Source organism: Micromonas commoda, chromosome 2 (genome assembly GCF_000090985.2).
Source record: "Micromonas commoda chromosome 2, complete sequence".
Lineage (NCBI taxonomy): Eukaryota > Viridiplantae > Chlorophyta > Mamiellophyceae > Mamiellales > Mamiellaceae > Micromonas > Micromonas commoda.
In genome coordinates this window covers 1,620,599-1,644,978 of record NC_013039.1, presented here as the reverse complement: position 1 = coordinate 1,644,978, position 24,380 = coordinate 1,620,599, and the positions used below count along the sequence as shown (strand labels likewise).

The 24,380-nt window shown below is 60.7% G+C and overlaps 7 protein-coding genes across 7 annotated transcripts; 4 read left to right on the top strand and 3 right to left on the bottom strand.

Annotated features, from left to right (window-relative positions):
* Positions 1–726: 726 nt before the first annotated feature.
* DHC1.1 (dynein-1-alpha heavy chain, flagellar inner arm I1 complex) lies at positions 727–14,157 on the top strand (the record flags this gene model as incomplete). Its single annotated transcript, XM_002500221.1, has 2 exons — positions 727–11,916; positions 12,142–14,157. The coding sequence occupies 2 exons, from the start codon at positions 727–729 to the stop codon at positions 14,155–14,157; spliced, it is 13,206 nt and encodes a 4,401-aa protein (XP_002500267.1).
* Positions 14,158–14,276: 119 nt separating this feature from the next.
* On the bottom strand, positions 14,277–15,719 carry MICPUN_98713 (predicted protein; the record flags this gene model as incomplete). Its single annotated transcript, XM_002499728.1, has 1 exon — positions 14,277–15,719. One exon carries the CDS (start codon positions 15,717–15,719, stop codon positions 14,277–14,279), a length of 1,443 nt encoding a protein of 480 aa, XP_002499774.1.
* Positions 15,720–15,875: 156 nt separating this feature from the next.
* Positions 15,876–16,280, top strand: MICPUN_78453 (predicted protein; the record flags this gene model as incomplete). The annotated part of the gene is made up of 1 exon (XM_002500220.1): positions 15,876–16,280. The coding sequence occupies one exon, from the start codon at positions 15,876–15,878 to the stop codon at positions 16,278–16,280; it is 405 nt and encodes a 134-aa protein (XP_002500266.1).
* Positions 16,281–16,527: 247 nt separating this feature from the next.
* MICPUN_55763 (predicted protein) lies at positions 16,528–17,317 on the bottom strand (the record flags this gene model as incomplete). Its single annotated transcript, XM_002499727.1, has 2 exons — positions 16,528–16,555; positions 16,617–17,317. The coding sequence occupies 2 exons, from the start codon at positions 17,315–17,317 to the stop codon at positions 16,528–16,530; spliced, it is 729 nt and encodes a 242-aa protein (XP_002499773.1).
* Positions 17,318–17,737: 420 nt separating this feature from the next.
* MICPUN_55764 (predicted protein) lies at positions 17,738–18,503 on the top strand (the record flags this gene model as incomplete). The annotated part of the gene is made up of 2 exons (XM_002500219.1): positions 17,738–17,756; positions 17,947–18,503. 2 exons carry the CDS (start codon positions 17,738–17,740, stop codon positions 18,501–18,503), a joined length of 576 nt encoding a protein of 191 aa, XP_002500265.1.
* Positions 18,504–18,718: 215 nt separating this feature from the next.
* On the top strand, positions 18,719–19,870 carry MICPUN_55765 (predicted protein; the record flags this gene model as incomplete). Its single annotated transcript, XM_002500218.1, has 1 exon — positions 18,719–19,870. One exon carries the CDS (start codon positions 18,719–18,721, stop codon positions 19,868–19,870), a length of 1,152 nt encoding a protein of 383 aa, XP_002500264.1.
* A 99-nt stretch (positions 19,871–19,969) lies between these two features.
* On the bottom strand, positions 19,970–24,043 carry MICPUN_65319 (predicted protein; the record flags this gene model as incomplete). Its single annotated transcript, XM_002499726.1, has 4 exons — positions 19,970–20,395; positions 20,495–22,161; positions 22,213–22,651; positions 23,552–24,043. Coding segments are annotated over 4 exons (3,024 nt in total), but the record flags the coding sequence as incomplete, so codon positions are not given.
* Between the last annotated feature and the right edge of the window lie 337 nt (positions 24,044–24,380).

Below are 24,380 nucleotides of genomic sequence, written 5' to 3'. Positions count from 1 at the left end.
ATTATACACGTGCACCCTGACGCAGGCACCGGAAGGAGCGAGGCGCTGCTGGTGTTCGTGGACGAGTCAGCGCCCCCGCCGGGGTCCCCCGAGGTTGAACTTGAGGATGCCCCGATCGCGGAGGGTGAGTCTCCGACCGACGTCGACGCTCCCGCCCAGTCTGACGCGGATGCGACCGAAAATGCCGCGGACATGACCGAGGGAGTCGATGCGATGGGCGGTGCGGATCAGACCGAGGCGGAGGGCAACGAGGGCGCGAGCGAGGACGCGCCCGCGCCCGAACCCACCGAGCCCGATGCGGAAGCCCCCCGGCTCGAGGCTGCGGAGGCTGCCGACGCGGGCGAGGAAGCCGCCGAACTCGCGGGTGAGGGCGACCCCCACGCCGACGAGGGCACCGACGCGACGATCGCGAAGGACGCCACCCCGGGATGCGAGGAGGAACCCGAGCCCGAGGAACCCCCCGGCTCGCCGGCGCTTGTCCTCGCGCCGCGCCGAGTCGCGTTGCGCGTGTGCGAGAAGGCTTTACCCGCCGACCGCGCCGACGCCGAGTGCTGCTACTTCCTCAAGGAGTTCGCGGAGCAGGTGGTGGACACGCCGACACTGTTGGACGCGCACGTACAGCACGGGTCGCTGTCCGAGGGACCGAGCCTGCAGACGCTCGACCAGATGCTGGCGCAGATCTACCTTCCGCTGCTCTCCGCCGCGGACGCCTCCTCGTCCACCGTGATGGACCAGGATTCGTTCGCGCGGACGTTGAGGGAGCTGGAGAGCGGCACCGGTAAGTTCACCTCGCAGGTGGCCCAGACGGTGCGTCAGCTGAGGGAGGATGTACACCTGGACCTTCCCGATGTTTCGATTGGTGACCCACAAATCGCGGCGGAGGATGACGTGTTGGTGGGTAAGATCGAGGTGGCCGCCGTCGGTTGGTCATCCACGCTCCAGTCCACGATATCCGCCGAGAAGGAGAAGACGGTGCCGGGGCGGGGTCCACTCGGGGAGATTGAGTTCTGGCGCGACAGGAACGCGGCGCTGTCTTCGCTGTTTGAGCAGTTGAACACGCCGCGGGTGCGCGGGATGGTGGAGGTCATGGAGAAGTCGCCGCACGTCGGTGCCAAGACAATCGAGGCGTTCAGGGTTCAGTTCGCGGAGCTCACAAAGCTATACATCGAGACGAAAGACAACGTCAAGTTTCTCACGACCCTCGAGAGGCACTTCAAGGCTATTTCGCACTATAGGCAGATGCCTGGCGGCAACTTACAGACTGTGCTTGACGCTTTATCTCCGATGATCAACGCGTTGCGCATGGTGTGGATCATCTCCCACCACTACTCCGACGACCAGCGCATGGGTGGGCTCATGTTACGGATCGCCAACGAGATTGGGGACCGAATCATCGACGAGCTTGACGTCGAGGCGCTCTTCACCAAGATGCCAACTGCAGAGGCCATGGCCAAGGTTGAGCTGGCGAAGAAAACTGCCGAGGCTTGGCGGTCCACGTACATGTCTATGCGCGAGAAGATCGAACAGCAGGGACGCGACGCGAGGTGGGAGTTCGACGCCAAGACGCTGTTTGCGCGCACCGACTACATCGCAGTGATATGCGGTGACCTGCACGGTATGCTCGGCGTCATCGAGGGTTTCAACAAGTTCCTAGGTCCGCAGCTCAAGGCGGTGACTGGCGACCCCGAGGGTATCGACGCGATGCTCGACCGCGTGCGTGACATGACTAAGCTCGCGGTGGACGTCGAGTTCGACGTGTTCGATAAGAAGACCTTCTCCGACTGGGCGGACGTCGACAGCGATTTTGAGGCTGAGAAGGAGACCATCGAGCGGAGCACCAAGGAGCTCATCGACGCGAGCTTCAAGAAACTGAGCAACGCAGAGGCTGCCTTTGACCTGATGCAGAACTTCAAGGCTATGGAGAGCGAAGGCGCGATAGGCCGAGCGATCGAGGGCAAGATGACGGACATCCTTGAGCAGTTCACCCGGGAGATTGTCAACATGCGGCAGATGTTTGACAAAAACTACAAGGCTCCCGAGGTGTACCGCGGCCAGCCCCCGGTGGCGGGAGCCATCGCATGGAGCCGCAGCCTCTTCAGCAAGATTCGCAAGACGATGACTAAGTTCCAGAGGGACGCTGAGAGGGAGATGCGAACCGAACCCGCCGCTGCGGTGGCCACGCGCAAGTACACCGACTTTGCGAAAGCTGTGATGAAGTACGAGAAGAAGCTCTATGGGGACTGGGTGGAAGTTGCCGACCAGACCGCGCTGCGACACTTGAAGGATCCCATCCTGCGTATCGACGAGGAGAGCGGCGAGATGAAGTGCAACTTCAGCACGAACCTGCACGCGATCATCAAGGAGAGCGACTACCTGAGCGGCATGAACTTTGAGATTCCCGAGGTTGCCATGAAGACCATGCTTGCGGAGGACCACTTCATCGACCTCAGGCGCGCGATCGAGGACATGCTTGAGCTCTACCACGAGACCGTGGACCTCACCCGGGTTGAGCAGAGCCTTTACAGCGTTAAGCTCGCCGAGCTTAAGACCGTGCTGCAGCCAGGTTTCCATCCCCTCAACTGGAACTCCCTTGGTATTTTTGAGTACTGCGAGCGGTGCACCAATGCCATCAATGAGTTCCAGACACTGGTCAACCAGGTCAACAAGAGCTCGGGGATCATCGAGGACATCATAAAAGAGATTTCCACCACCGCGGTCGTCACGGAGCCCCCGCACGGCGAGGAGCTGCTGGACATGCAGGAGATGTGCGAGTTCATTGAGAGGAACAGGCGCGACATCGTCGACAGGCTCATTGGGAAGTACCGCAGCATCGGCCCGCTCCTGGGCAAGGTTGAGGAAGCCGTCGCCGGTACAAACACCGGCAGGTCGCCCCAGCTCCGCGACTACTACGCGCACTGGGAGAAGGAGGTACTCAACGGTTTGAATTCCATGGTGATGACCTCGCTGAATGGGTGGATCGAGCTGCTCATCCACAGGGACCCATCGAACGCTGAGGCACTCGGGTACGTCGACGGTTACAAGAACAGCAGCAAGCTCTCCCTCCTCAAGATGAACGTCTATCTCAACACGCCCGAGCTCGGCGTACAACCGCCCCTCAAGGAAGCCAGAGTGATGATGACCACGGTGAACAACAACATCCTGGAGTCCATCTCGCCCTTCGTGCGGTGGTTGGAGAACACGTGCGTCGAGTCACCGCCGCTGCCAAACCCTGAGGACGAAGACGAGCCCATTATCGTCAACTTCCTCGCTGAGGTTTCCAAGAACGAGGAGATAATCGCGCTGATGGGCTACATAGAGGACGCTGTCAGGCAGACTATCGACTCAGTCGCAGCGTTCGTTGACGGCTGGAACGATCAGAGGCACGACGTTGGCGGGTGGGACTCTGCGCTGTGGAAGACAGACAAGGAGGTTTTCGTCGATAAGATGCTCGATCGCAAACCCACCGTCGAGGAGTTCGCGGAGACCTTCAGGGTATACACCGAATTGGCCGAGGAGATCGAGACGTACGCCGCGGACAGGGACTTCGACTTCATCAAGGTTGTGTCCGTGTCGCTGGGTGAGTCACTGAAGCAGGAATGCGCCAACTGGATCAAGGTGATAGGTCGGGAGATGGACCGAGTCGATTCCGAGAGGGTGGCGCGGATATCCACCGATTTGTCCGACAAGAACACCGGGATCCACATTGAGTGCAACACCCTGGATGACCTCAAGAGCGTGCTGAAGATAATCGCGTGGGTGCGCAACGGCGATATGGAGATGGAGCTCGAATACGAAGATGTCGAGGAACGATTCCGAACGCGGCGGATTTACGGCATTGACATGAACGAGGACGTATTCAACGCCGCGTTCGCCATCAGGGTCACGTGGGCGGCGCTGCAGGCGGAGTGCGAGAGGGTGGACGACACCCTGGTCGACCGCAAGGTTCACTTCACAGAGGTGACCATAAAGCAGGTTGAGAAGTTTACGCAGGCTGTGAAGGAGTTTCAGCATCGGCTTGCGACGGAGGGTCCGGGTATCCCTGACGTCGTGCTGGACGAGGGGCTCGTGTCTCTGGATCAGTTCATCGAGGAGTTCGATGAGAAGACCGCGATGAAAGATGAGCTCACCGTGGCCGAGAAACTCTTCAACTTGCCGGTCACATCCTACCCGGAACTGGATGAGGTTTCGAAAGAGCTCGAAGTTCAGAAGAAGATCTACGCCGTTTACAGCGCGCACCTCGACACCATCAAGCAGCTGGGCGAGTCGCTGTTCGCGGAGCTGGACATCCGAAAGCTCTTCGCGTTCGCCGACGACTTCAAAGGCCGAATAAAAGACATGTCCGAGGTCAAGGAGCTCGCCGACGCGCCCGTGTTTGCCAAGGTTGCCGAGACGATTGAGGGTTTCAAGGATTCGCTCCCGCTCATTGAGAACCTCAAATCTGACGCTCTGCGGGACAGGCACTGGAAACAGCTCATCGCCGTCACCGGCCAAGACCCCGACTTCAACACCGATCCCGCCACGTTCAAACTCGCGGATCTCTTCGGTATGGAGCTGCACAAGTTCAGGGACGATGTGCTTCAGCTGTGCGTCGCCGCCGAGAAGGAGCTCAAGATTGAAGCCGATGTTGCCGAGCTCTCTGGGGTTTGGAGGGACCAAAAGTTTGAGCTGATGCGGTATGTCAAGGGTGACGTAGACAAGGGGAATGTGCTGAAGACCGTGGACGAGATCACGCTGGTGATCGAGGATATGACCCTGACCCTCCAGTCCATGCTCGCGTCCAGGTTCGTCAAACCGTTCCTTCAGGATGTGCAGCTGTGGGAGAAGAAGCTGTCGCTTATTGCCGAGGTCATTGAGATTTGGATGGAGGTGCAGCGCAAGTGGATGTACCTCGAGTCAATCTTCATAGGGAGCGAAGACATTCGGGAGCAGCTGCCAGAGGAGGCGAAACGATTTGACAGGATCGACAGGGACTTTAAGGAGATCATGGAGGACACGAGCAAGAACACCAACATCCTGGAGTGCTGCTCGGTGAAGGGCCGGCTTGAAAAGCTCCAAGAGATTTTTGAACTCCTCGAGCGGTGCCAGAAATCACTCTCTGACTACCTCGACGTCAAGAGGAACGCGTTCCCTCGCTTCTTCTACATCTCCGACGACGAGCTTCTTTCCATCCTCGGCACATCTGATCCAACATCCGTCCAGGAACACATGCTCAAGCTGTACGATAACTGCGCCGAGCTCAAATTTGGCCGCGGGAACAAGACGGTGGTTGGTATGGTCTCGGCGGAGGGAGAATCTTATGACTTCAAGTCTCCCTGCAAGGCTGAGGGCGCCGTGGAGGAGTGGATGGTCGGCGTGGAGAAGGAGATGCTTCGATCGCTTCACCTAATCGCCAAGGAGGGCGTGTTCTACTACGCGAAAAAACGCAGGGACCAGTGGATAAAGGATGAGCTGGGCATGATCACACTTGCCGGGTCGCAGATTTGGTGGACCTGGGAGGTTGAGGACGTCTTCCAGCGTGTGCGCAAGGGTGACAAGATGGCCATGAAAAACTTCGCCAACAAGCTGAGCGGCCAGCTCGTTGACCTCACCGACATGGTACGCGGCGATCTGACCAAAAACGACCGCAAGAAGGTGAACTGCCTCATCATCATTGACGTCCACGCGCGCGACATCATCGACACGTTCGTCAGGGACTCGGTTCTCGACGCCAGGGAGTTTGCCTGGGAATCCCAACTGCGCTTTAGCTGGGACAGGCACGAGGACGACATCGTCATCAACCAGTGCACGGGCAGGTTCAACTTTGGCTACGAGTACATGGGCCTCAACGGTAGGCTCGTCATCACGGGTCTCACTGACAGGTGCTACATGACGATCACAACCGCGTTGACATACATGCTTGGCGCCGCGCCCGCCGGACCCGCGGGTACGGGCAAGACAGAGACCACAAAGGATCTGGCCAAGTCCATGGCCCTGCTGTGCGTGGTGTTCAACTGCGGCGAGGGTCTGGACTACAAGGCCATGGGCATGATCTTCAGCGGCCTGGTGCAGACGGGCGCGTGGGGTTGCTTCGACGAGTTCAACCGCATCACCGTGGAGGTGCTCTCCGTCGTTTCGTCGCAGGTGAAATCCATCCAGGAGGCCCTCAAGAACAAGCTCACCGAGTTCCTGTTCGAGGGCAAGGAGATGAAGCTGGTGGCCACGACGGGTAACTTCATCACCATGAACCCTGGCTACGCGGGTCGCTCCGAGCTCCCTGATAACCTCAAGGCGCTGTTTCGACCAATCGCGATGATTGTCCCCGATCTGCAGCAGATTTGCGAAATCATGCTCTTCTCCGAGGGTTTCAACACCGCCAAGGTGCTAGCCAAGAAGATGACCGTGCTCTACAAGCTCGCGAAAGAGCAGCTCTCCAAACAGTTCCACTACGACTTCGGCCTTCGCGCGCTCAAGTCCGTGCTGGTCATGGCGGGTGCGCTGAAGCGCGGCTCGCCCGACCTGGACGAGGGCGTCGTGCTGATGCGCGCGCTCCGCGACATGAACCTGCCCAAGTTTGTGTTTGACGACGTTCCCCTGTTCCTCGGGCTGATCTCCGACCTTTTCCCCGGGCTGGACTGCCCCAGGGTGAGATACCCGGAGCTCAACGATGTCATCGAAGGTGACCTGGCCGAGAACGGGTACAAGGTCATGGTGAACCCTTCGGAGCAGGTTGACAAGGTTGTGCAGCTGTACGAGACCATGCTGACGCGTCACACGACGATGGTGGTGGGTAACACCGGCGGCGGCAAGTCCGTCATCATCAATACCCTCGCCAGGTCGCAGACCAAGATGGGAAGGCACACTAAGATCCACGTCGTCAACCCCAAGGCGCAGTCCGTGGCTGAGCTCTACGGAGAGATGGACCCGGAGACGCGCGATTGGACCGACGGCGTCCTCTCCAACCACTTCCGAACGCTCTGCAAGCCGTTGCCGCCCGGGCGGGACGAGGTTCGGTGGATCGTGTTCGACGGAGACGTGGACGCGGTGTGGGTCGAGAACATGAACTCGGTGATGGACGATAACAAGCTCCTCACCCTGCCCAACGGCGAGCGCATCCGGCTCGTGGACCACTGCAAGCTCCTGTTTGAAGTCGCCGACCTGCAGTACGCGTCACCCGCGACCATTTCCCGGTGCGGCATGGTGTACGTCGACCCGAAGAACCTCGAGTACGAGCCGTTCATCTGGAAGTGGTGCAACTCCCGGCCCGAGGCGCAGGCCAAGGTGCTGCGAGTGCTCTTCGACAAGTACATGAAGAAGTGCATCGATTACTGCCTGGAGGGCGTGGACGGGGAGGTGCTAGAGAAGCCCCTCGCGCTGACCATCCCGCAGACCAACCTCAACCTGGTCACTCAGTGCTGCAATATGCTGGACTGCCTGTTGACCGAGGAGGTTAGCGCGGAGATTGACGACAACTCCCTCGAGGCCGTCTTCATCTTCTGCATCGTCTGGTCCGTGGGCGCTGCGGTGATTCAGAAGCCCGGGTTTGCGGACCGCGACAGGTTTGACAACTTCGTCAAGCGAACCGCTGAGTTCATGACCTACGAGGGTGAGGGCCTCACCGCCACGCAGCTGCCCAAGGATTCCCTGTACGAGTACTGCTTCGACCTCAAGCGCGCCAAGTGGTACACGTGGAAGAGCATGGTATCCGCTCTGGAGGTTAAGGACGGCGCCAAGTTCGCGTCGATCCTTGTTCCCACCGTGGACACTGTGCGGTCCGCGTGGCTGCTGGACACGTTCTCATCTGCTGGCAAGCCCGTGCTGTTCGTGGGCGACTCTGGCACCGCGAAGACGGTCACTATCAACAAGTACCTCGGCGATTTGGATCCGGAGAAGAACGTCGTGCTCAACATGAACTTCTCATCGCGCACCACGTCGTTGGACGTCCAGAGCGTGCTCGAGGGTTCGGTTGAGAAGCGCACCAAGGACACGTTTGGCCCGGCGATGGGCAAGCGAATGCTTTTGTACTTTGACGACCTCAACATGCCGAAGGTTGACCTGTACGGCACCCAGCAGCCCATCGCACTGCTCAAGACGCTCATCGAGCGTAGCGGCGTCTACGACCGTGGCAAAGAGCTCAACTGGAAGAAGATGAAGGATCTCTTCTACGTCGCGGCGATGGGTCCGCCTGGCGGTGCCAGGAACCCAGTTGACCCGCGGTTCATCTCGCTGTTCAGCACTTTCGAGATTCAGTTCCCGAGCGAGAACAACCTCCGCACCATCTACGCGTCCATCCTCAAGTCACACGTCGTCAACCTTAGCGACGAGATCCAGTCCGCGGCTGAGAACCTCACGGACGTCACCCTGCAGCTGTACAACTTCATCTTGGAGAAGCTGCCGCCGACTCCGTCGAGGTTCCACTACATCTTTAACCTCCGCGACTTGAGCCGAATTTATGAGGGTCTGCTGTGTGCCACCGACGACAAATTCAAGACCGCTGGGGACTTCCTCAGGCTCTGGCGCAACGAGGCTCTTCGCATCTTCCATGACAGGCTCATCTCCGACGAGGACAAGGCGATCGTCGTGACCAAGATGCACGAGCTGGTGGAGACTGAGTTTGAGCAACACCAGGAGCGAATCCTCCAGGATCCGATTCTGTTCGGCGACTACAAGTCTGCGCACAAGGAGCTCACGCCAGAGGAAGAGGGCGGCCCGGAGGCTGGCGTCCTGCGACTTTACGAGGACGTGGGGACGTACGGCGACATCAAACCCTGGTTCGAGAAGATCCTCGGCTACTACAACCAGCTAAACAAGACGATGAACCTGGTATTCTTCGAGGATGCGCTCGAGCACCTCACCCGGATCCATCGAATCATCCGTCTGGACCAGGGCAACGCGCTCCTGGTGGGTGTCGGCGGTTCCGGCAAGCAGTCGCTGTCCAAGCTCGCCGCCTACACCGCCGGTTGCGGAGTTTTCGAGATTACGCTGACACGCGGGTACGACGAGTCCATGTTCAGGGAGGACCTGAAGACGCTGTACACGGAAATCGGCGTCAACAACCGGAAGATGGTTTTCCTCTTCACCGACGCACACGTCGCCGACGAGGGCTTCCTGGAGCTCATCAACAACATGCTCACCTCGGGAATGGTACCCGGTCTGTACGCGGACGATGAGAAGGAGGGCATCGCTGGCGGCGTCAGGGACGACTGCGCCAAGGCTGGCTTGGGCGAGACGAAGGAGGCGTGCTGGCGGTATTACGTGGACAGGTGCAGAAACAATCTCCACATCGTTTTGGCCATGTCCCCAGTCGGGGACACCCTCCGCACCCGATGCAGGAACTTTCCGGGGATGGTTAACAACACCGTCATCGACTGGTTCACGCCCTGGCCCGAGGACGCGCTCAGGTCCGTCTCCGAGGTGTTCCTCAGGGACCTTGACATGCCGGATGAGTTCCGGGAGACAATCACCGAACACATGGTGCTGACGCACCAGTCGGTGAGGGACTACAGCGTCAAGTTTTACGACCAGCTCCGCCGTCACAACTACGTCACGCCCAAGAATTACCTCGACTTCATCGCCAACTACCAGAAGAGCCTCACCACGCAGCGCAAGCTCAACACCGACTACACCAACCGCCTCGACGGTGGTCTGCAGAAGCTCATGATGGCTGCTGAAGATGTCGCGCAGATGCAGAAAGAGCTCGCGGCGCAGAAAATTGTCGTGCAGGCCAAGACAGTGGAGGTGCAGGAGCTCCTGGAGGTGATCACCAAGAACACCGCCGAGGTTGAGGAGAAGCAGACGGCGGCCGCGACGAAGGAGACGCAACTCGCCGAGGACAGCGTGCGCATCGCCAGGGAGAAGGAGGAGGCTGAGGCAGACCTTGCGGCGGCTATTCCTGCGCTCGAAGAGGCGGCGGAGGCGCTGAAGAACATCAACAAGGACGACATCACCAACCTCAAGTCCTACGCGAACCCTGCCGAGGTCATCGTGAAGGTTCTGGAGTGTGTGCAAATCCTGAAGGCTGTCCCCGAGGAGGAGATCGGCTGGAAGGGTGCGCAGGCCATGATGACAGACTTCAACTTTATCAAATCCCTGAAGGAGTTTGAGAAGGACGGCATCACCAAGGACCAAATCAAGATGATCAAGGGGTACATGAAGGACAAGAAGTTCACCCTGGAGGAGATCAAGTCGGTATCCAAGCCCGCCGCGGGCATGTTCAAGTGGGTGCTGGCGATGATGAACTACTATAAGATCGCCTCCGGGGTGAAGCCCAAGCGCCTGAAGGTGGCCAAGGGGGTCAAGGCTCTCAAGAAGGCTGAGACGGAGCTCGCAGAGATCAAAGCCACGGTGGAAGCACTCAACGCTGAACTCGCCGAGCTGAGCAAGACGTTCGAGGCATCCACCGCGGAACAGAAGCGGCTCAAGGACGAAGCCGAGCTCATGGAGCGACGCCTGGAGGCTGCAGAGAAGCTCATCGCGGGCTTGGCTAGCGAACGCGTGCGATGGACTGAGGATCTGAAGCAGCTCGCCATCGTCCGCGAGAAGCTCCTGGGCGATTGTCTCCTCACCTCCTCGTTCTTGTCCTACACCGGTGCTTTCACGTTCGATTTCCGCAAGGAGATGACCTACCAGCTGTGGTGCGACGACATCGCGAGCCGCGGTGTGCCCATGACCGTCCCTTTCAAGCTCGAGACGCTGCTCACAAGCGACGTGGAAACCGGTCAGTGGGCATCCGACGGCCTCCCCTCGGACGAGCTCTCGGTGCAGAACGGTATCCTAACTACGCGCGCCTCCCGCTTCCCGCTGTGCATCGACCCTCAGATGCAAGCGGTGACGTGGATCAAGAAGCGCGAAGGCCAGAAGCTCGACGGCAAGATGAAGACGTTCAACGACGCCGACTTTTTGAAGCAGCTCGAGCTGGCGGTACAGTACGGGTTACCGTTTCTATTTGAGAACCTCGACGAGTACATCGATCCGGTCATCGACCCGGTTCTGGAGAAGAACATTACCGTGAACCCCATGACCGGCGGTAAGACGATCAAGCTCGGCGACAAGGAGGTCGACTGGGACGATAACTTCCAGCTGTATCTGTGCACCAAGCTGCCCAATCCCCACTACGGCCCAGACATCTCCGGCAAGACAATGATCATCAACTATTCCGTCACCGAGCAGGGTCTGCAGGAGCAGCTTCTCAACGTCACCGTGCGACACGAGCGACCGGATCTAGAAGAACAACGCGAAGAGCTCGTCAAGGACATGGCCGACAGCTCGATGCTGCTCAAGCAGCTGGAGGACACATTGCTCAAGGAGCTCAGCTCCGCCGAGGGCAACATCCTCGACAACCAGGAGCTGATCAAGACGCTTGAGAACACCAAGACCAAGGCGAAGAACATCGCCGAGAACCTCCAGAAGGCCCAAGTTACTGCAAAGGAGATCGAATCCACCCGCGTCAAGTACGCTCCAGTTGCAAAGCGGGGTTCCATCCTCTTCTTCGTCATGTCTGCGCTGTCCGTGATCAACACCATGTACGAGAACTCTCTCAACATGTACCTTGAGGTGTTCAACGGAACTCTGGAGACTTCGAAGAAGGATGCCAATCTGGAAGGCCGGTTGAGGAACATCGTTAACGCGCTCACCTATGACGTGTACAACTTCACCTGCCTCGGTCTGTTCGAGAAGCACAAGCTCATGCTCTCGTTCCAGATGACCATAAAGCTGGAGGAGGGCGAGGACAGGCTAAACCGCCAGCAGCTCGACTTCTTCCTCAAGGGCAACCTCAGCCTCGAAAAGTCCAAGCGCGCTAAGCCTTTCGATTGGTACCCGGACCAGGGCTGGGAAGATCTCATGCGCCTCACCACACTCGGCGACCCAGAGCCCGAGCCCGAGCCCGAGCCCGAGCCCGAGAACCCGACATTGGATGCGGAGTCAACGGCGGGATCCAAGGTTGGTTCCAACGAGGGGTCAGAGGTGGGAGACGCCCCCGAGGAGGCACCCACAGATGAGGCTGCGCCGGAGCCGGAGCTGGAGCCGGAGCCGGAGCCGGAGCCCGTTGTCGCGCCACCCGCGCCTGCGTCCCAGGCTAGTGACGCGGCGGAAGGCGAAGAGGAAGAGGCGGAACCCCACCCGTTTACGACAATCGCCGATCACATTGAGCAAAACGAAGAGGAGTGGCGCGCGTGGTACGACCTCGACGCCCCGGAGCAGACTCCATTCCCCGGCGGATACTCCGAGTCGCTCAACGTCTTCGAGCAGATGCTACTACTTCGCTGCATCCGCGTTGACCGCGTCACGGTGGCCATCACAAAGTACGTCATCGAGATTATGGGGGAGAAGTTCGTGCAGCCGCCCATCCTGAACTACGAGAAGATTTACTCGATGTCCAGCGCGATGACGCCAGTGGTGTTCGTGCTCTCACCGGGCGCCGACCCGGCGTTCGACGTGTTCCGACTAGGCGAGTCGATGGGATACAAACCCGGTGCTAAGCTCAAGTACATGGCGCTGGGCCAGGGTATGGGCCCGAAGGCTGCGGAGATGCTGGAGACTGGCTCAATGCGCGGACTGTGGTGCATGCTTCAGAACTGCCACCTTCTCCCCAGCTGGCTCAAGACTCTGGAGAAGATCCTCGAGCAGATCACCAAGCCACATAAGGACTTCAGGCTCTGGCTCACCACCGCACCCACCGACAGGTTTCCCCTGGGCATCCTCCAGCGCTCCCTCAAGGTCGTCACCGAGCCCCCCAACGGCCTCAAGCTCAACCTGCGGGCGTCGTATGCGAAAATCTCCGAGGATGAGCTCGCCGAGTGTCCGCACACCGGGTTTAGGCCCCTCACTTACGTGCTCGCGTTCTTCCACGCCGTGGTGCAGGAGCGTCGCAAGTACGGCAAACTCGGCTGGAACGTCGCCTACGACTTCAACGAGACGGACTTCAGGATCTCCCAGCAGCTCGTGAAGACCTACTTGACCAAGGCGTTTGACAACGACGATGATCAGCTCCCTTGGGGCACACTCCGGTACCTCATCGGCGAGGCCATGTACGGTGGACGCGTCTCCGATTCGTTCGACCGTCGCATCCTCACCACTTATCTCGACGAGTACCTCGGGGACTTCCTCTTCGACACCTTCCAACCCTTCCATTTTTTCCAGAACGAGGAGGTTGACTACGTGGTACCCGCGCAGGGGAGCAGGGATGCGTACGCCAAGATGATCAACACGCTGCCGCTGTACCAGACGCCCGAGGTGTTTGGGCTGCACGCGAACGCGGACATCGCGTACTACACGGGCGCGACCAAGGAGCTGTGGGTGAACCTTATCGACCTGCAGCCGCGATCCGCGGGCGGTGGCGGGGGCATGAGCCGCGAGGATTACATCGGCACTGTTGCCAAGGATGTCCTCGACAAGATCCCCGAGCTGTTTGACATGCCGGTGATCAAGAAGCAGCTCGGTATCCCGTCCCCAACCCAGGTTGTGCTGCTGCAGGAGTTGGATCGGTTCAACATCCTCGCTAAGACGATGAAGTCGACGCTCAAGCAGCTGCAGAAGGCGCTCATCGGCGAGATCGGCATGTCCAACGAGCTCGACATGCTCGCCACCGCCCTCTTCAACGGCCTTCTGCCAGGCGCGTGGGCCAAGAAAACGGCAGCCACGGAGAAGAAGCTCGGGGCTTGGATGCTCTGGTTCGAGCGTAGGTACAGGCAATACGTAGACTGGGTGGAGAACGGCGAACCCGCGGTGATGTGGCTCTCGGGCCTTCACATCCCCGAAACGTACACCGCGGCACTGGTGCAGGCGGCGTGCAGGGACAAGGGATGGCCGCTCGATAAGTCGACGCTGTACACCAAGGTGACGAGGTACACGGATCCGTCTGAGGTTCCCGAGAAGTTGCAGCACGGCGCGTACATTCAGGGACTCTACCTGGAGGGCGCGAGCTGGGACTTGGAGCGCAGCATGCTGAAGCGCCAGGATCCGAAGGTGCTCGTCACCGAGCTGCCAATCCTGCAGGTGATTCCCGTCGAGGGGAGCAAGCTGAAGCTGCAGAACACGTTCAAGACACCCGTCTACGTGACGCAGTCGCGACGCAACGCGATGGGTGTCGGTCTGGTATTTGAGGCGGATCTCGCCACGTCGGAGCACTCGAGCCATTGGGTGCTGCAGGGCGTGGCTTTGTCTTTGAACATTGATCAGTAAAAATCCAGCGGCGGCGGTGGGCCGCTACTGGTGCTGTAATCTAGTTTTAGACCCTTAGTGATGCGCGAGGCGTGCTTTTAATGTCCACCTTGCGATCGAAGTAACCTATCTGCTACCTTCTACTTGCTACTGCCGCCCATCAAGACAGCCATGGCTCTGTCCATCGCCGACATCGGAGGTTTAGTGCCTGCTTCACCCGTGAGCACGGCCTTGTCGCGCTTGTTCTTCTTTTTCTTCTTTGCGACGCTCTCTGAAGGAGCATCCGGCGCACTGCCAGAGGCTGATGAGACTTTTCGCCTCTTCTTGCCCCCAGGCTTACCATCCGTTAAGGCCGCGAGGTCCGGAGGTCGCATCGCGGCTGTCAGCGCGCCGACGTCCATCCCAAGCCCGAGCCCGATGCCTGCGGTTGAGTACGTTGGAGCAACCGACACCTCCTCCTCCTCCTCCTCCTCCTCCTCCTCCTCCTCCTCCTCCTCCTCCTCCTCCTCCTCCTCCTCCTCCTCCTCCTTTCCAGCCTCACCCCCCCTGTCGACCCGCGCGGAGAGACCCCGAACGTTCGTTCGCTCCACCGCCGCTCCGAGGTCCTCGCCCCGCGTCTCTGCTGACAACCTCGTCCCCTCCCCGCCCCGCGCTTCCGACGCCTTCGCGCCCTTCTCCGTCCCCCGGCCTCGGTCGGTAGCCGCGTACCCGCCGAGAAGCCGCCAACGCCAGTCGTCGTCGTCGATCGCGCCGGGCGATGGACCCGCCGGGTGTGACGCGTGCACCGCGGGTCGGACCGCGGCGTTCGCGACGCCGCGACGCACCGGAAACCACTCGCATCGCAGCGACTCGGGCATCGTCGACGCGCTCTCCATCGCGTTTGAGCCCGGCGGCGGCAACGTGCCCCCGTTGAGCAGCGGCGCCAGGACGTTGTACGACGCCACCGCGTCGGTCATCAGCTGGTGCATCGCGGTCCGTATCCGCGCCACGGCGGCGGTCGCGACGAGCGCGAAGGGCATGAAGTACGTGTGAGCGAGTTGGCCCTCCAGCGACGTCGCCGCCGCGAGCATGTCGTTGTCAGCCTCCGACGCGATCCTCGCGACGGCGCGAAGACGGTGCGCGAGGTCCTCCCAGAGAGCGCGCGGGGGTAGCTTCCATATGGCATGCGCGCCAGCCTTCACAGCCGGGCTCTCGAGCGCGGCGGCGCGAGCCTCATCGGAGACGCCCGCGCGTAGACCGTCGCGCAGGGCGGCGGCGGCCGCCCCGACGTCGAGGGATGCCACCGCGCGCACGTGACGCGTCACGCCTCTCATGCGCTGGAAATGCACCGCGCGCTTGTGCTGACTCGCACTCTTGTACATCATGCGCTCCCATAGCTGCGTCTCTCTGCGAAGCTCCTCGGCGTCGAGGGCGGCGACCATGGAGGTGGAGGCCGCCCTCGACCGCAAGCGCCCCTCTGACTCATCAGCCTCGTCCTCTCCCCCGCCGAGCGCGTTTAGCGCTTGACGCATTCCCTGGAGGGCTCCATCTGGGAGCGACCGGGCCAAGACCATCTGCGGGGGAACATGCTCCGGCGCGACCATGCTCCTACCCCCGCGAAGTGTTGCTGCCTTGTCCCCGGGCTGCCGGGGTACACTGTTTCAGGACGTTTCAGTTACCAAGACTCTCGTTCAAGACAAGGAAGTTTGTGAGGGCGTCTCGCGGGGCACAACGGTGGACGCTCGACGCGCTTGTTTGCGATGGTTGGAAATACGACCCCCGGGGAGGTTGTGCCCGTCGACTCGCTTCGCCCCGGGACGACGGGGCTCAACCTTGTGGTCAAGGTTCTGGACGCCAAGGAGGTCATGAACAAGAAGCGCCCGGACGGCTCCTCGGTTAGGATCGTGGAGTGCACCGTCGGGGACGCGTCCGGGGTTATCCTTTTCTCGGCAAAGAACAAGCAGCAGGTGGAGACGATGAAGGTGGGAACGACTGTGAGGGTGCATAACGGCAAAATCGACATGATACGGGGTACGATGAGACTGGCGGTGGACCAGTGGGGGCTGCTCAAGGAGGAGTCCGGGGGCGAGGAGGTTTTGCCAAATCGAGACAACAACCTTTCGCTGGTCGTTTACGAGCTTGTCGCAAGCACAGACTTGTTTTAGATGGACGAAATTGTACAAGAAGCGCTACATTAGAGACATCAGTGCGTGAACTTTGTTCCTCTCTGGGTAGTTTGGCTCGGCGTGTACGGCGTGCCAGCGGCGAGTCCTTCGTAGGGCCTTGCGTGAGCGTAGAAAGCTCCGGCAGCATCGATCCCCTCCTTAGATTCCGTCTCCTTGCCAGGGGTGAAGAACCCCATGACGCCCCTCGTGTCGCCGCCCACCACCTCTGGCTTCATGCTCTCGGCCTTCATGTGCCCGTAAGGATACCTCTGAAGCTGGTAATTGAGCTCGCCGTTTGTAGTGTTCCTCCTTGTGGGGGCGATTGCAGATGGGAACTGGCGGAAGTTCACGGGTTCCTGCGGCCTCCAGCCGGTGTATCCGGGCACCACATCGCGGGAATACTGATCAACCGAAGCGAGTAACATCGTCTTCTTCTCGTCGGGTCGAACCGCCACGCCGTCGGACGCGGAGAGCGCGTCCATGTTGTGCGGCGCCTCCGCTATGAAACCGCTGTACCCGGGGACGTGACGCGTGACCCGCGTCGTGCCCATGCCGAGCTCGTTGGTGGATGACCTCTGCGTGATGCCAGCGCCGATGCCCATGGTACCCGTCGCGCCTCTGTCCAGCGGGTTGGAGCCGTACGTGCCGTAGTGGGTGACCTGGGAGCTGGTTCCGTCGAACCTCGCGCTCGCCGACGAGCCGGGTTTGGCGACGGGCTTCATGGACGGTCGCGCGCGGGTGACCCCCGCGGCCTCCCGGGGATCGCACACGTCGTGGCTGTACGATGATCGCGCGATGAACCTCTTCGTCGGCTGCTTGGCTCCGGCCACCTTCCGTCTGTCTCCAACCCAGTACCCTCCGTTGGTCCCGTCGGGAACCTTAAAATCGTTCTTCGAGTAGACTGGAAATTGCGCCTTATTAGACGAGGTGGGTACGCGGGAAAGTGTGGTCTCCATGGCGATCTTCTCCATGACATCGACGCCGGCGTCCCTACCGAGATGCGTGGTGTGACCCTTGTGGGGCACCGCGATGTTCATGTCGCTCGGGATGTAGCCAGTGTAGCCTGCCACCAGAGAGAAACAACGACACGGAATTAGTGAACTTTTCGGGAATCGGGCGGGGAGAAGTGCGCGTCGTTCGGGACGGAGAGCTCACCTGGTACGCCTTTATCGATGCGATAGCCGAGAAAGCTCTGATTGCCAGCGGTGGCCACCATGGTTATCGCCGAGGTTTTGCAGTCCGGGTGTACGGCGTGCGGGTGATTTGCCTTGTTACTTTCGGGAATTGCCAAAACTGGCTGGGCCGAGCTCGGCAGCTCTGCCGTTCGCGCGGCATCGGCGCTCGGGAACCGAAATGCCTGCCAGATCCGGTCTGGCCAATCAGAGACGAGAAAAAAAAAGCTGGGCACCACCAAACACACTGAGCCTCGCCGTGCAGCAGTTCCAGGCAAGAAGAAGATGTCTTCCTTCACCATGGGTGAGTGCAACGTCGATGCCCGAGCGCGCGAACCGTCCCGCATATCGTCGCTTCAGCCTTCGGCGGTCCCATCGTCATCCCGGCGTTGCGTGAAATCCATCATCATTATTTCCCGCCTGATCCGAGAACTCCCGAACCATCGCGCCGGGACTGACATTCCCCCACCCATTATCGGACTACCCACTCACAGCCGCGGCCAATAGCATCTCCAGCACCGTCGCGCTGACCTCCCGCTACCGAGCGGGCCGCTTCGGCGCTCGCGCGGGCGCAGTGCGGCCCGTGGCTGTTGCCGCTTCAGAGGTGGCTGAGGTGGCCATCGGCGCGGGCGGCGCCGCGGCGTTCCTCGGTGTCGTCGGCGGCGTCGCCGCGATCTCCGTGCTCTCCGCCGCGCGCATCGAGCAGAGGGTGGAGGAGGCCTCGAAAAAGGCTGAGGGCTACGGCATCGACCTCTCCGACCTGTACTATGATTTTGACGTCCCCGGCGACCAGTACCCGTTTGGCGACGGCGAGGACTGGATGCCCAAGAGCTGGAAGCCCCCGAAGACGGGCGACTCCAAGTACCTGCCCACGAAGATGCTCGGGCAGATCCAGATCAGGCTGAATCAGTACGAGGCGATCAAGGAGTGCGAGGCGGCGGGTGTCGAGATTGGCGACCTCTGCGTGCCGTTCGAGGACTACACGGGTGAGTTTGACACCAACGCGAAGAGGCTCCAGGAGATGCGCAGGAGGCTCGAGGCAAGCAAGTGAGGCGATGGGGCGGGCAATCGTTGGGGTAAGAACGGTGGTGTAGCGTAGATCTTATTGTTGTGAATGATCGAGTCATGTATTCATGACACCCGCTTTTGAGAGGTTCGTCGGCCTCTGAGGTGGAGGAAGTCACAGAAAACAGCCGACAGGTTCACTTCCTCGAATCTGCCGGCTGCCGAGTTCCCGACGTTTTGTGACGGCTGGACCTCTCTCCGATGCGCACGGCGCAAAGGCGCCGCCTAGCCATGGGATCCTTCTTCGCGGGTGTGTGCATGCTGGTGATGCTGACGACACAATCGACGGATGCACGCATCACGAGGGAAGATATCCGCCGCGCGCACCTCGCCGTCAGGGAGAGGGGCGGCACTTCTCGCTCGGTTGCGGATCTGCGGTGTGAAGGCCTACCGCTCCCCACCGCTCCCGAAGGCGCCGTCAAGTTCTTCGCGCTCGGAGACTGGGGTGTTCGAGGCCTGGATGTGGGATCAGAAGCACAACTCGACGTCGCTCGCGGGATTTCGTGCGCCGCTCGAGCGAACCAACCAAGATTCGTCGTCACGCTTGGAGACAACTTCTATCCGAAGGGCGTCACCTCAGAAAACGACCGACAGTTCACCTTCAAATTCGAGGAGGTGTACGGTGATGACGCGCTGCAGGTTCCGTGGTTTCCAAGTCTGGGGGATCACGATCATCTCGGGGATGTGAACGCGCAGTCCATGTACTCGCTGAAGAGCGACAGATGGTCGATGCCCCGCGCGTGGTACGTCGAAGTCATTCCTCTGACGAATGGAGGGAAGCTCCAGCTGATCTTTGTGGACTGGGTGGCTCTCGAGGGGAGGTTCAGCGTGTCGGTTAACGATAGGCGCTTTCAGAAGCACCTCGGGGAGGCGGCTGGAAAAGATACCTCGGAGGAACACTGGGAGTGGCTGCGAAGGGTGACGAGTTCGAGCAATCCCACTTGGCGGGTAGTCATCGGGCACAGGCCGCTCATCTCGGTGTCTGCCCGCTCCGCAAAGGACGACGAGCGGTACCCGGCAGAGGGACGGGCGAGAAGCGCCATCAGGGAGTTCATAGAGGGAGCGGACGTGGACCTGTGGATAAACGGACACGATCACACGGCGCAGGTGGCGTGCTCGGAGCGTGGGGGCGGGACGACGCACTTCGTGACTTCAGGGATCGGCGGGTACGATTTGCACGCGCTGCGACCGCGGGAGGAGTGGGAGGAGACGCTGTACGCCGAGAACGGGTACCACGGGTTCACCGCCCACATCGTGACGGACGACACGCTCACGACGCATTTCATGGACGAGCGCGGGCGGGTCAGGCACTCTTTCGAGATTAGGAAGGATAGTTCACGTTGCAACTACTAGTTCTACTAACGTTGCTAGCTAGAAGATGTTGGTACATGCAAAGGTACAAATTTACGTCCTCCCCGAGTCGTTGTTGCCGCCCGAGGAGTTCGTGTTGGTGGTGAACTCGAACAGGAGCCTGGTCTCCGTGGACGACTCGCTGTTGAGCTGCATGCGAAGCTTGTCCGTGAGCTTATAGACGAGCGCGAATTTCGTCTGCATCTCGCTCTCCTTCAGTTTGCGGCTCATCGTCGCCTGGAGCGAGTCGCCCAGCATGAGCTCCCAGTCCGAACCGAGGTTGATCTGAGATATGTTGCTGAAAGGATCCGTACTGGGATCGAGCGAGAGTAGGCCGGGGATGGACGGTGCGGTCGTCACCCTCCATCGCGCCTTACCGAGCTGACCACCGGTCTCGATTTTGGGCATGAGCGTCGCGACGGTGCTTGCGGCGAGGTTGCTAAACGCCAGCTGGCCGTCCTGCTCCAAGAGGCTCTCCGCGAGCTGACCCTCGAAGATTCTCGCAGCCTCGGCGACAGCGGCGTCCCTCTCGCTCGGCCCGACGATCGAGCTCGAGTCTCCGGGCGCCACGCCGCCGATAACTTTCCCGACCCCCGCGCCGGCACCCCCCGCGCGGGCGGCAGCCACGGCGGCGCCGGATCCGCGAGTGATGACCAGGTTGTCCGCCCAGTTGCTCACCTTCCCCTGCACGAGGGCCCTCAGGTCCGCACCCACAAGCGAGACGTCCAGAGTTGGGTCCATACCGTGCTCGGGGACGAAAACCGCGCGGTTCGGGTGCTCGCGGCTCAGTCGCACCTGCGTCGCGACGAGGTTGATGTCGCCGCGCTCAAAGTTAATGACGCCGGAGGGTCGGATCAGAACAGGGTCGGCAACGCCGTTGATCTCAACCTCGCCGCTGACGCCAAAGTTGAGCACAAACGGGTAAACCGCACTGAGCTCGGGACCGACCATGAGACGCAAACCGCGAAAACGCAGGGGCGGTCTTTCCTCGGTCCCTTTATCGCCCTTGGCCGATGGGGATCCTGGCGGCGTGGACCTTTGCAAGAAACCCGCGAGACCCCGCTTCGCCTCGCGGTTGCCAAATCCAACAGCCCCGGATCCGGCTCGTGAGGCGGCGTCTCCCGAGGTGACAGCCGCGCCGCCCGCAGGCTGGTTCGCGTTGGGCTGGATAAACGCCGTTCCCTTGGACAGGCGCAGTGAACCCCCAACCTCGGGCTCGAGAAGGGTGCCCTTGATGACCATGTCTGCGTCGAGGCGGCCACTGTATGCGGCGCGGGCCCTCACGTCGATACCGGTTGCCTCAGCCCTGATGCCCCCCTGAACATCCGCGCGCGCCACAAGACCCTCCCAGGTTTCACCCCCGTTTCTGCGCGTTTGAAGCACAGGCACGGCGCCACGAACCTTGATGGACCCGCGTGGTCCGCACTTGGCGTCGAAATGGTCAGCGTACAGGGTGTTGCGCTGAATGCGAATGTTCGCATTCACCGGGTAGAGGGGCCTCGCCAGCATCGGGGAGACAATCTTGGCGCGGGTGATCACCGCGGCGCCATCATACACCGGATCGGCGAGCGTGCCACGCACTGCGAGGGTGATGTCTGCGCCACCCTCCTGCCACTCAACGGGCCCGCCTTGCATCAGGCTCGGGGCGCTGAGCGCAGAGATGAGCTGCATGCCTCCATCCTGAACCGACCAGTCCACGACAACGGACCGGTCCTCAGCGTCCGGCAGCGGAATGACACCACTCAGCCGAAGATGGCCAGGGGTGACCTGCGCCGCTCCGCGCTTGTTGTTCGCCGCGGGATTCGCCTCGGCATTGAATCGTGCGGTCCGTGCTTCCGTGACCTCAGCGGCGGCGTTGGCGTGACCGAGGCGCACGGGACCGATGCGACCCTCGCTGAGGTTCGCGCGGAAGCTCCCAGTCGGACTGGATACGGACCCGCCGATGTCACCGGAGACGAAAAGCGTACCAGCGATGGGGGGCAGAGGTGGAGGCGGGGGCGGAGGGGCGCCCGCGGAAGCGGACGCGGCTGACGTGATGTGATGGATCATCGGAGCCAGGCGCTGCGCCGGAAGGTCGATGACCGCGAAAGCAGCGTTCTGGACCTCGCCAAAGAGGTTACCGTCGATTTTAACGACGGCTCCATCCGACCTCAGCTCGAAGCGACGCATCTGCAGCCCCTCGACGGCATCGACGTTACCCTGCGCCTCTAGGGACTGAACCTCGTACGGTCCCCAAGACCACCCATCGCCCGACACGTTGAAGTCAACTGACGATACCTGGTCCGCGAAGTTGACTCCCCTGCTACTGTTGGTGCCAACAGTCATCGGCAACGTGGCGCCCTTACCGCCTTTGACCTCGACGGTGCCACGCCATGCGCCATGTAGGTCCTGAAGACCCGGCAGTTGCATGGGTGCGTCATCTGCGGGTGCGCGGCCGTCTGTCGCGCCGGTTGATTCTTTCAGCACCACGCGCTGCTCCGCGGCGGCTGCAGCCGCAGCCTCATCGAGCTGCCGCCCGAGCTCCTCCGACGCCCTGATGGCGATGCGACGGACCGCACCAAGGAAGTGATCCTTGGCGCGGGTGTACTCGAGGGGCGTTGCACCCTCGCGCAGCGCGGCGGCGAGTCGCACTGCAGGAAGCATCTCCTCGACATCCGCCTGAGGTACGGCGAGAAGGAGGCGCCATGACCCGGGTTCCATCTCGATGGCGAGGGGTACTGACTTGGGCTCTTGGTCGACGATGCCCGTCAAAGTCGCCTCCGAAACGGTCGTTTCGTTCCCAATCTGAGCCTCATCGTTGGCGCTATCACCTTCCATTACTTTAGTTTTCAGGGCTGCAAGACGATCCATGACACCGGCGAGTGGGTTGGAGCTGGTTGCCTTCTCTTCCGGTGCCATTGTGGTCGTCTCTACCGCGGAAGTAACAGCCTCTACGTTGCCCTCTTGCTCCAGAGCCACAACGACGGTATCAGGAACAACATCAACGTTGTCTACATCTGCCACAGGAATAACGTCATCGACGTCGATACCTTCATGCGTACTTGTATCTTCAGTAGTGGAGTTGTCCTCGATAGCTGCTTCAGTTTGGAATTCTTCATCCACCTCGCTGGTCTCAGAAGCTTCAACAGATTCCACATTCATCTCGGAGCCACCATTGAAAAGAGCAGCGTCCGTAGTCACCTCTGCAGCGTCCACAGTCACCTCTGCAGCGTCCGCAGTCACCTCTGCAGCATCCGCATTCACCTCTGCAGCGTCCGCAATCACCTCTGCGGGCATGCTCGCCTCCTTCGCCTTTGAGCGTTTGAAAGAGAATAACTCTTTCATGCTTGTCTTTAGCTGGCTGATGGGAGTTGTGCGGTCCGTAACCTCCGACGTGTCAACTGCGACTGAAGCCTCGACACCTGCGTCGGTACTTGTCTCACCATTCGCCTCAAGAACCTCCTCAGCGGCATCGGTGTCACTTTCCACGTCGCTTTCCAAATCAGAAACGTCAGAAAGTGGATGCGCGGCGAGCCCATACTCCGAGGACGCATCGGCAGCATTGATTACGACCCAGCCGGCATCCTCCGCGCCATCGACGACCTGATGCGCAATCTCTCCGAGAGATTGGGATACATCGGTGAAAGACTCTTCCGCGGGTTTCTCTGCAGGCTTGGAACGCGGGGGTGGAAGGGAATCCCAGACCTCATCATCCAGGCAGTGCTCACCCTGAAGGGTGTACAGCGATCGGCGCTGATCGAGCGCGGCACGCTCCAGCCGAACGATTCGACCATCCCAACTGGCATCAGCATCTAGAACCTCACCTTGGACACCGCTCAGTCGCGGCTGCTGCACGCGTAGCGTAGCCTTGCCGTGCCTCTCACGAAGGTCCATCGAAATCTTTCCGCGCTCGACGCGGCCGCGGAGCGACGCGAGCTCCAAGTCGTCGAGGCGGAGGCCTGCGATGTCGAGCTCCCCGCGTCCATCCGATGCGTCGAGGTCCGCGCGAAGTAAGCCTCGTCTGATGGATACCGAAACTGACGGTTGCGGGCCTTCGGTGGGATCCCCCGTTCGTTGCATGGAATCAACAGCCGGAATATCCAACTCGACTCTTAGGAGCTCGTCTGCCCTTCCTCGTGCGTTGATGCTCGCACCCTCCTTGCTAGCCTCAATCTCACCGGTAAGACGGGGCGCGAGAGAAAGCTGGTTGACGCGCAGGCCTTCGAGAGAAACCTTGCCACTGAACTGTGGTTCGTACTCGCCGAAGGCTGATGGGGTGTAGGGTACGGTTGGGGTCGTGTCAATCCCGTGCTTCGCGAGCTGGGCCAAAGCCTGTCGAGCAGCCTTGACGGATGCGGGAGTTGCCCGAGGCAGTGACTCCTCTGCCGCGGCACCGGCTCCATCCACGGTGCCCGTCACGTTGGCGCGACCAGACAGTCGTAATCGCAGGCGATCAGGAGGTGCCAGTCGGGCGAGGTCGTCCTCCGCGACGACGAGTGCAGCCAGGTCCAGGGAGCGAAACGTCGCATCCCCC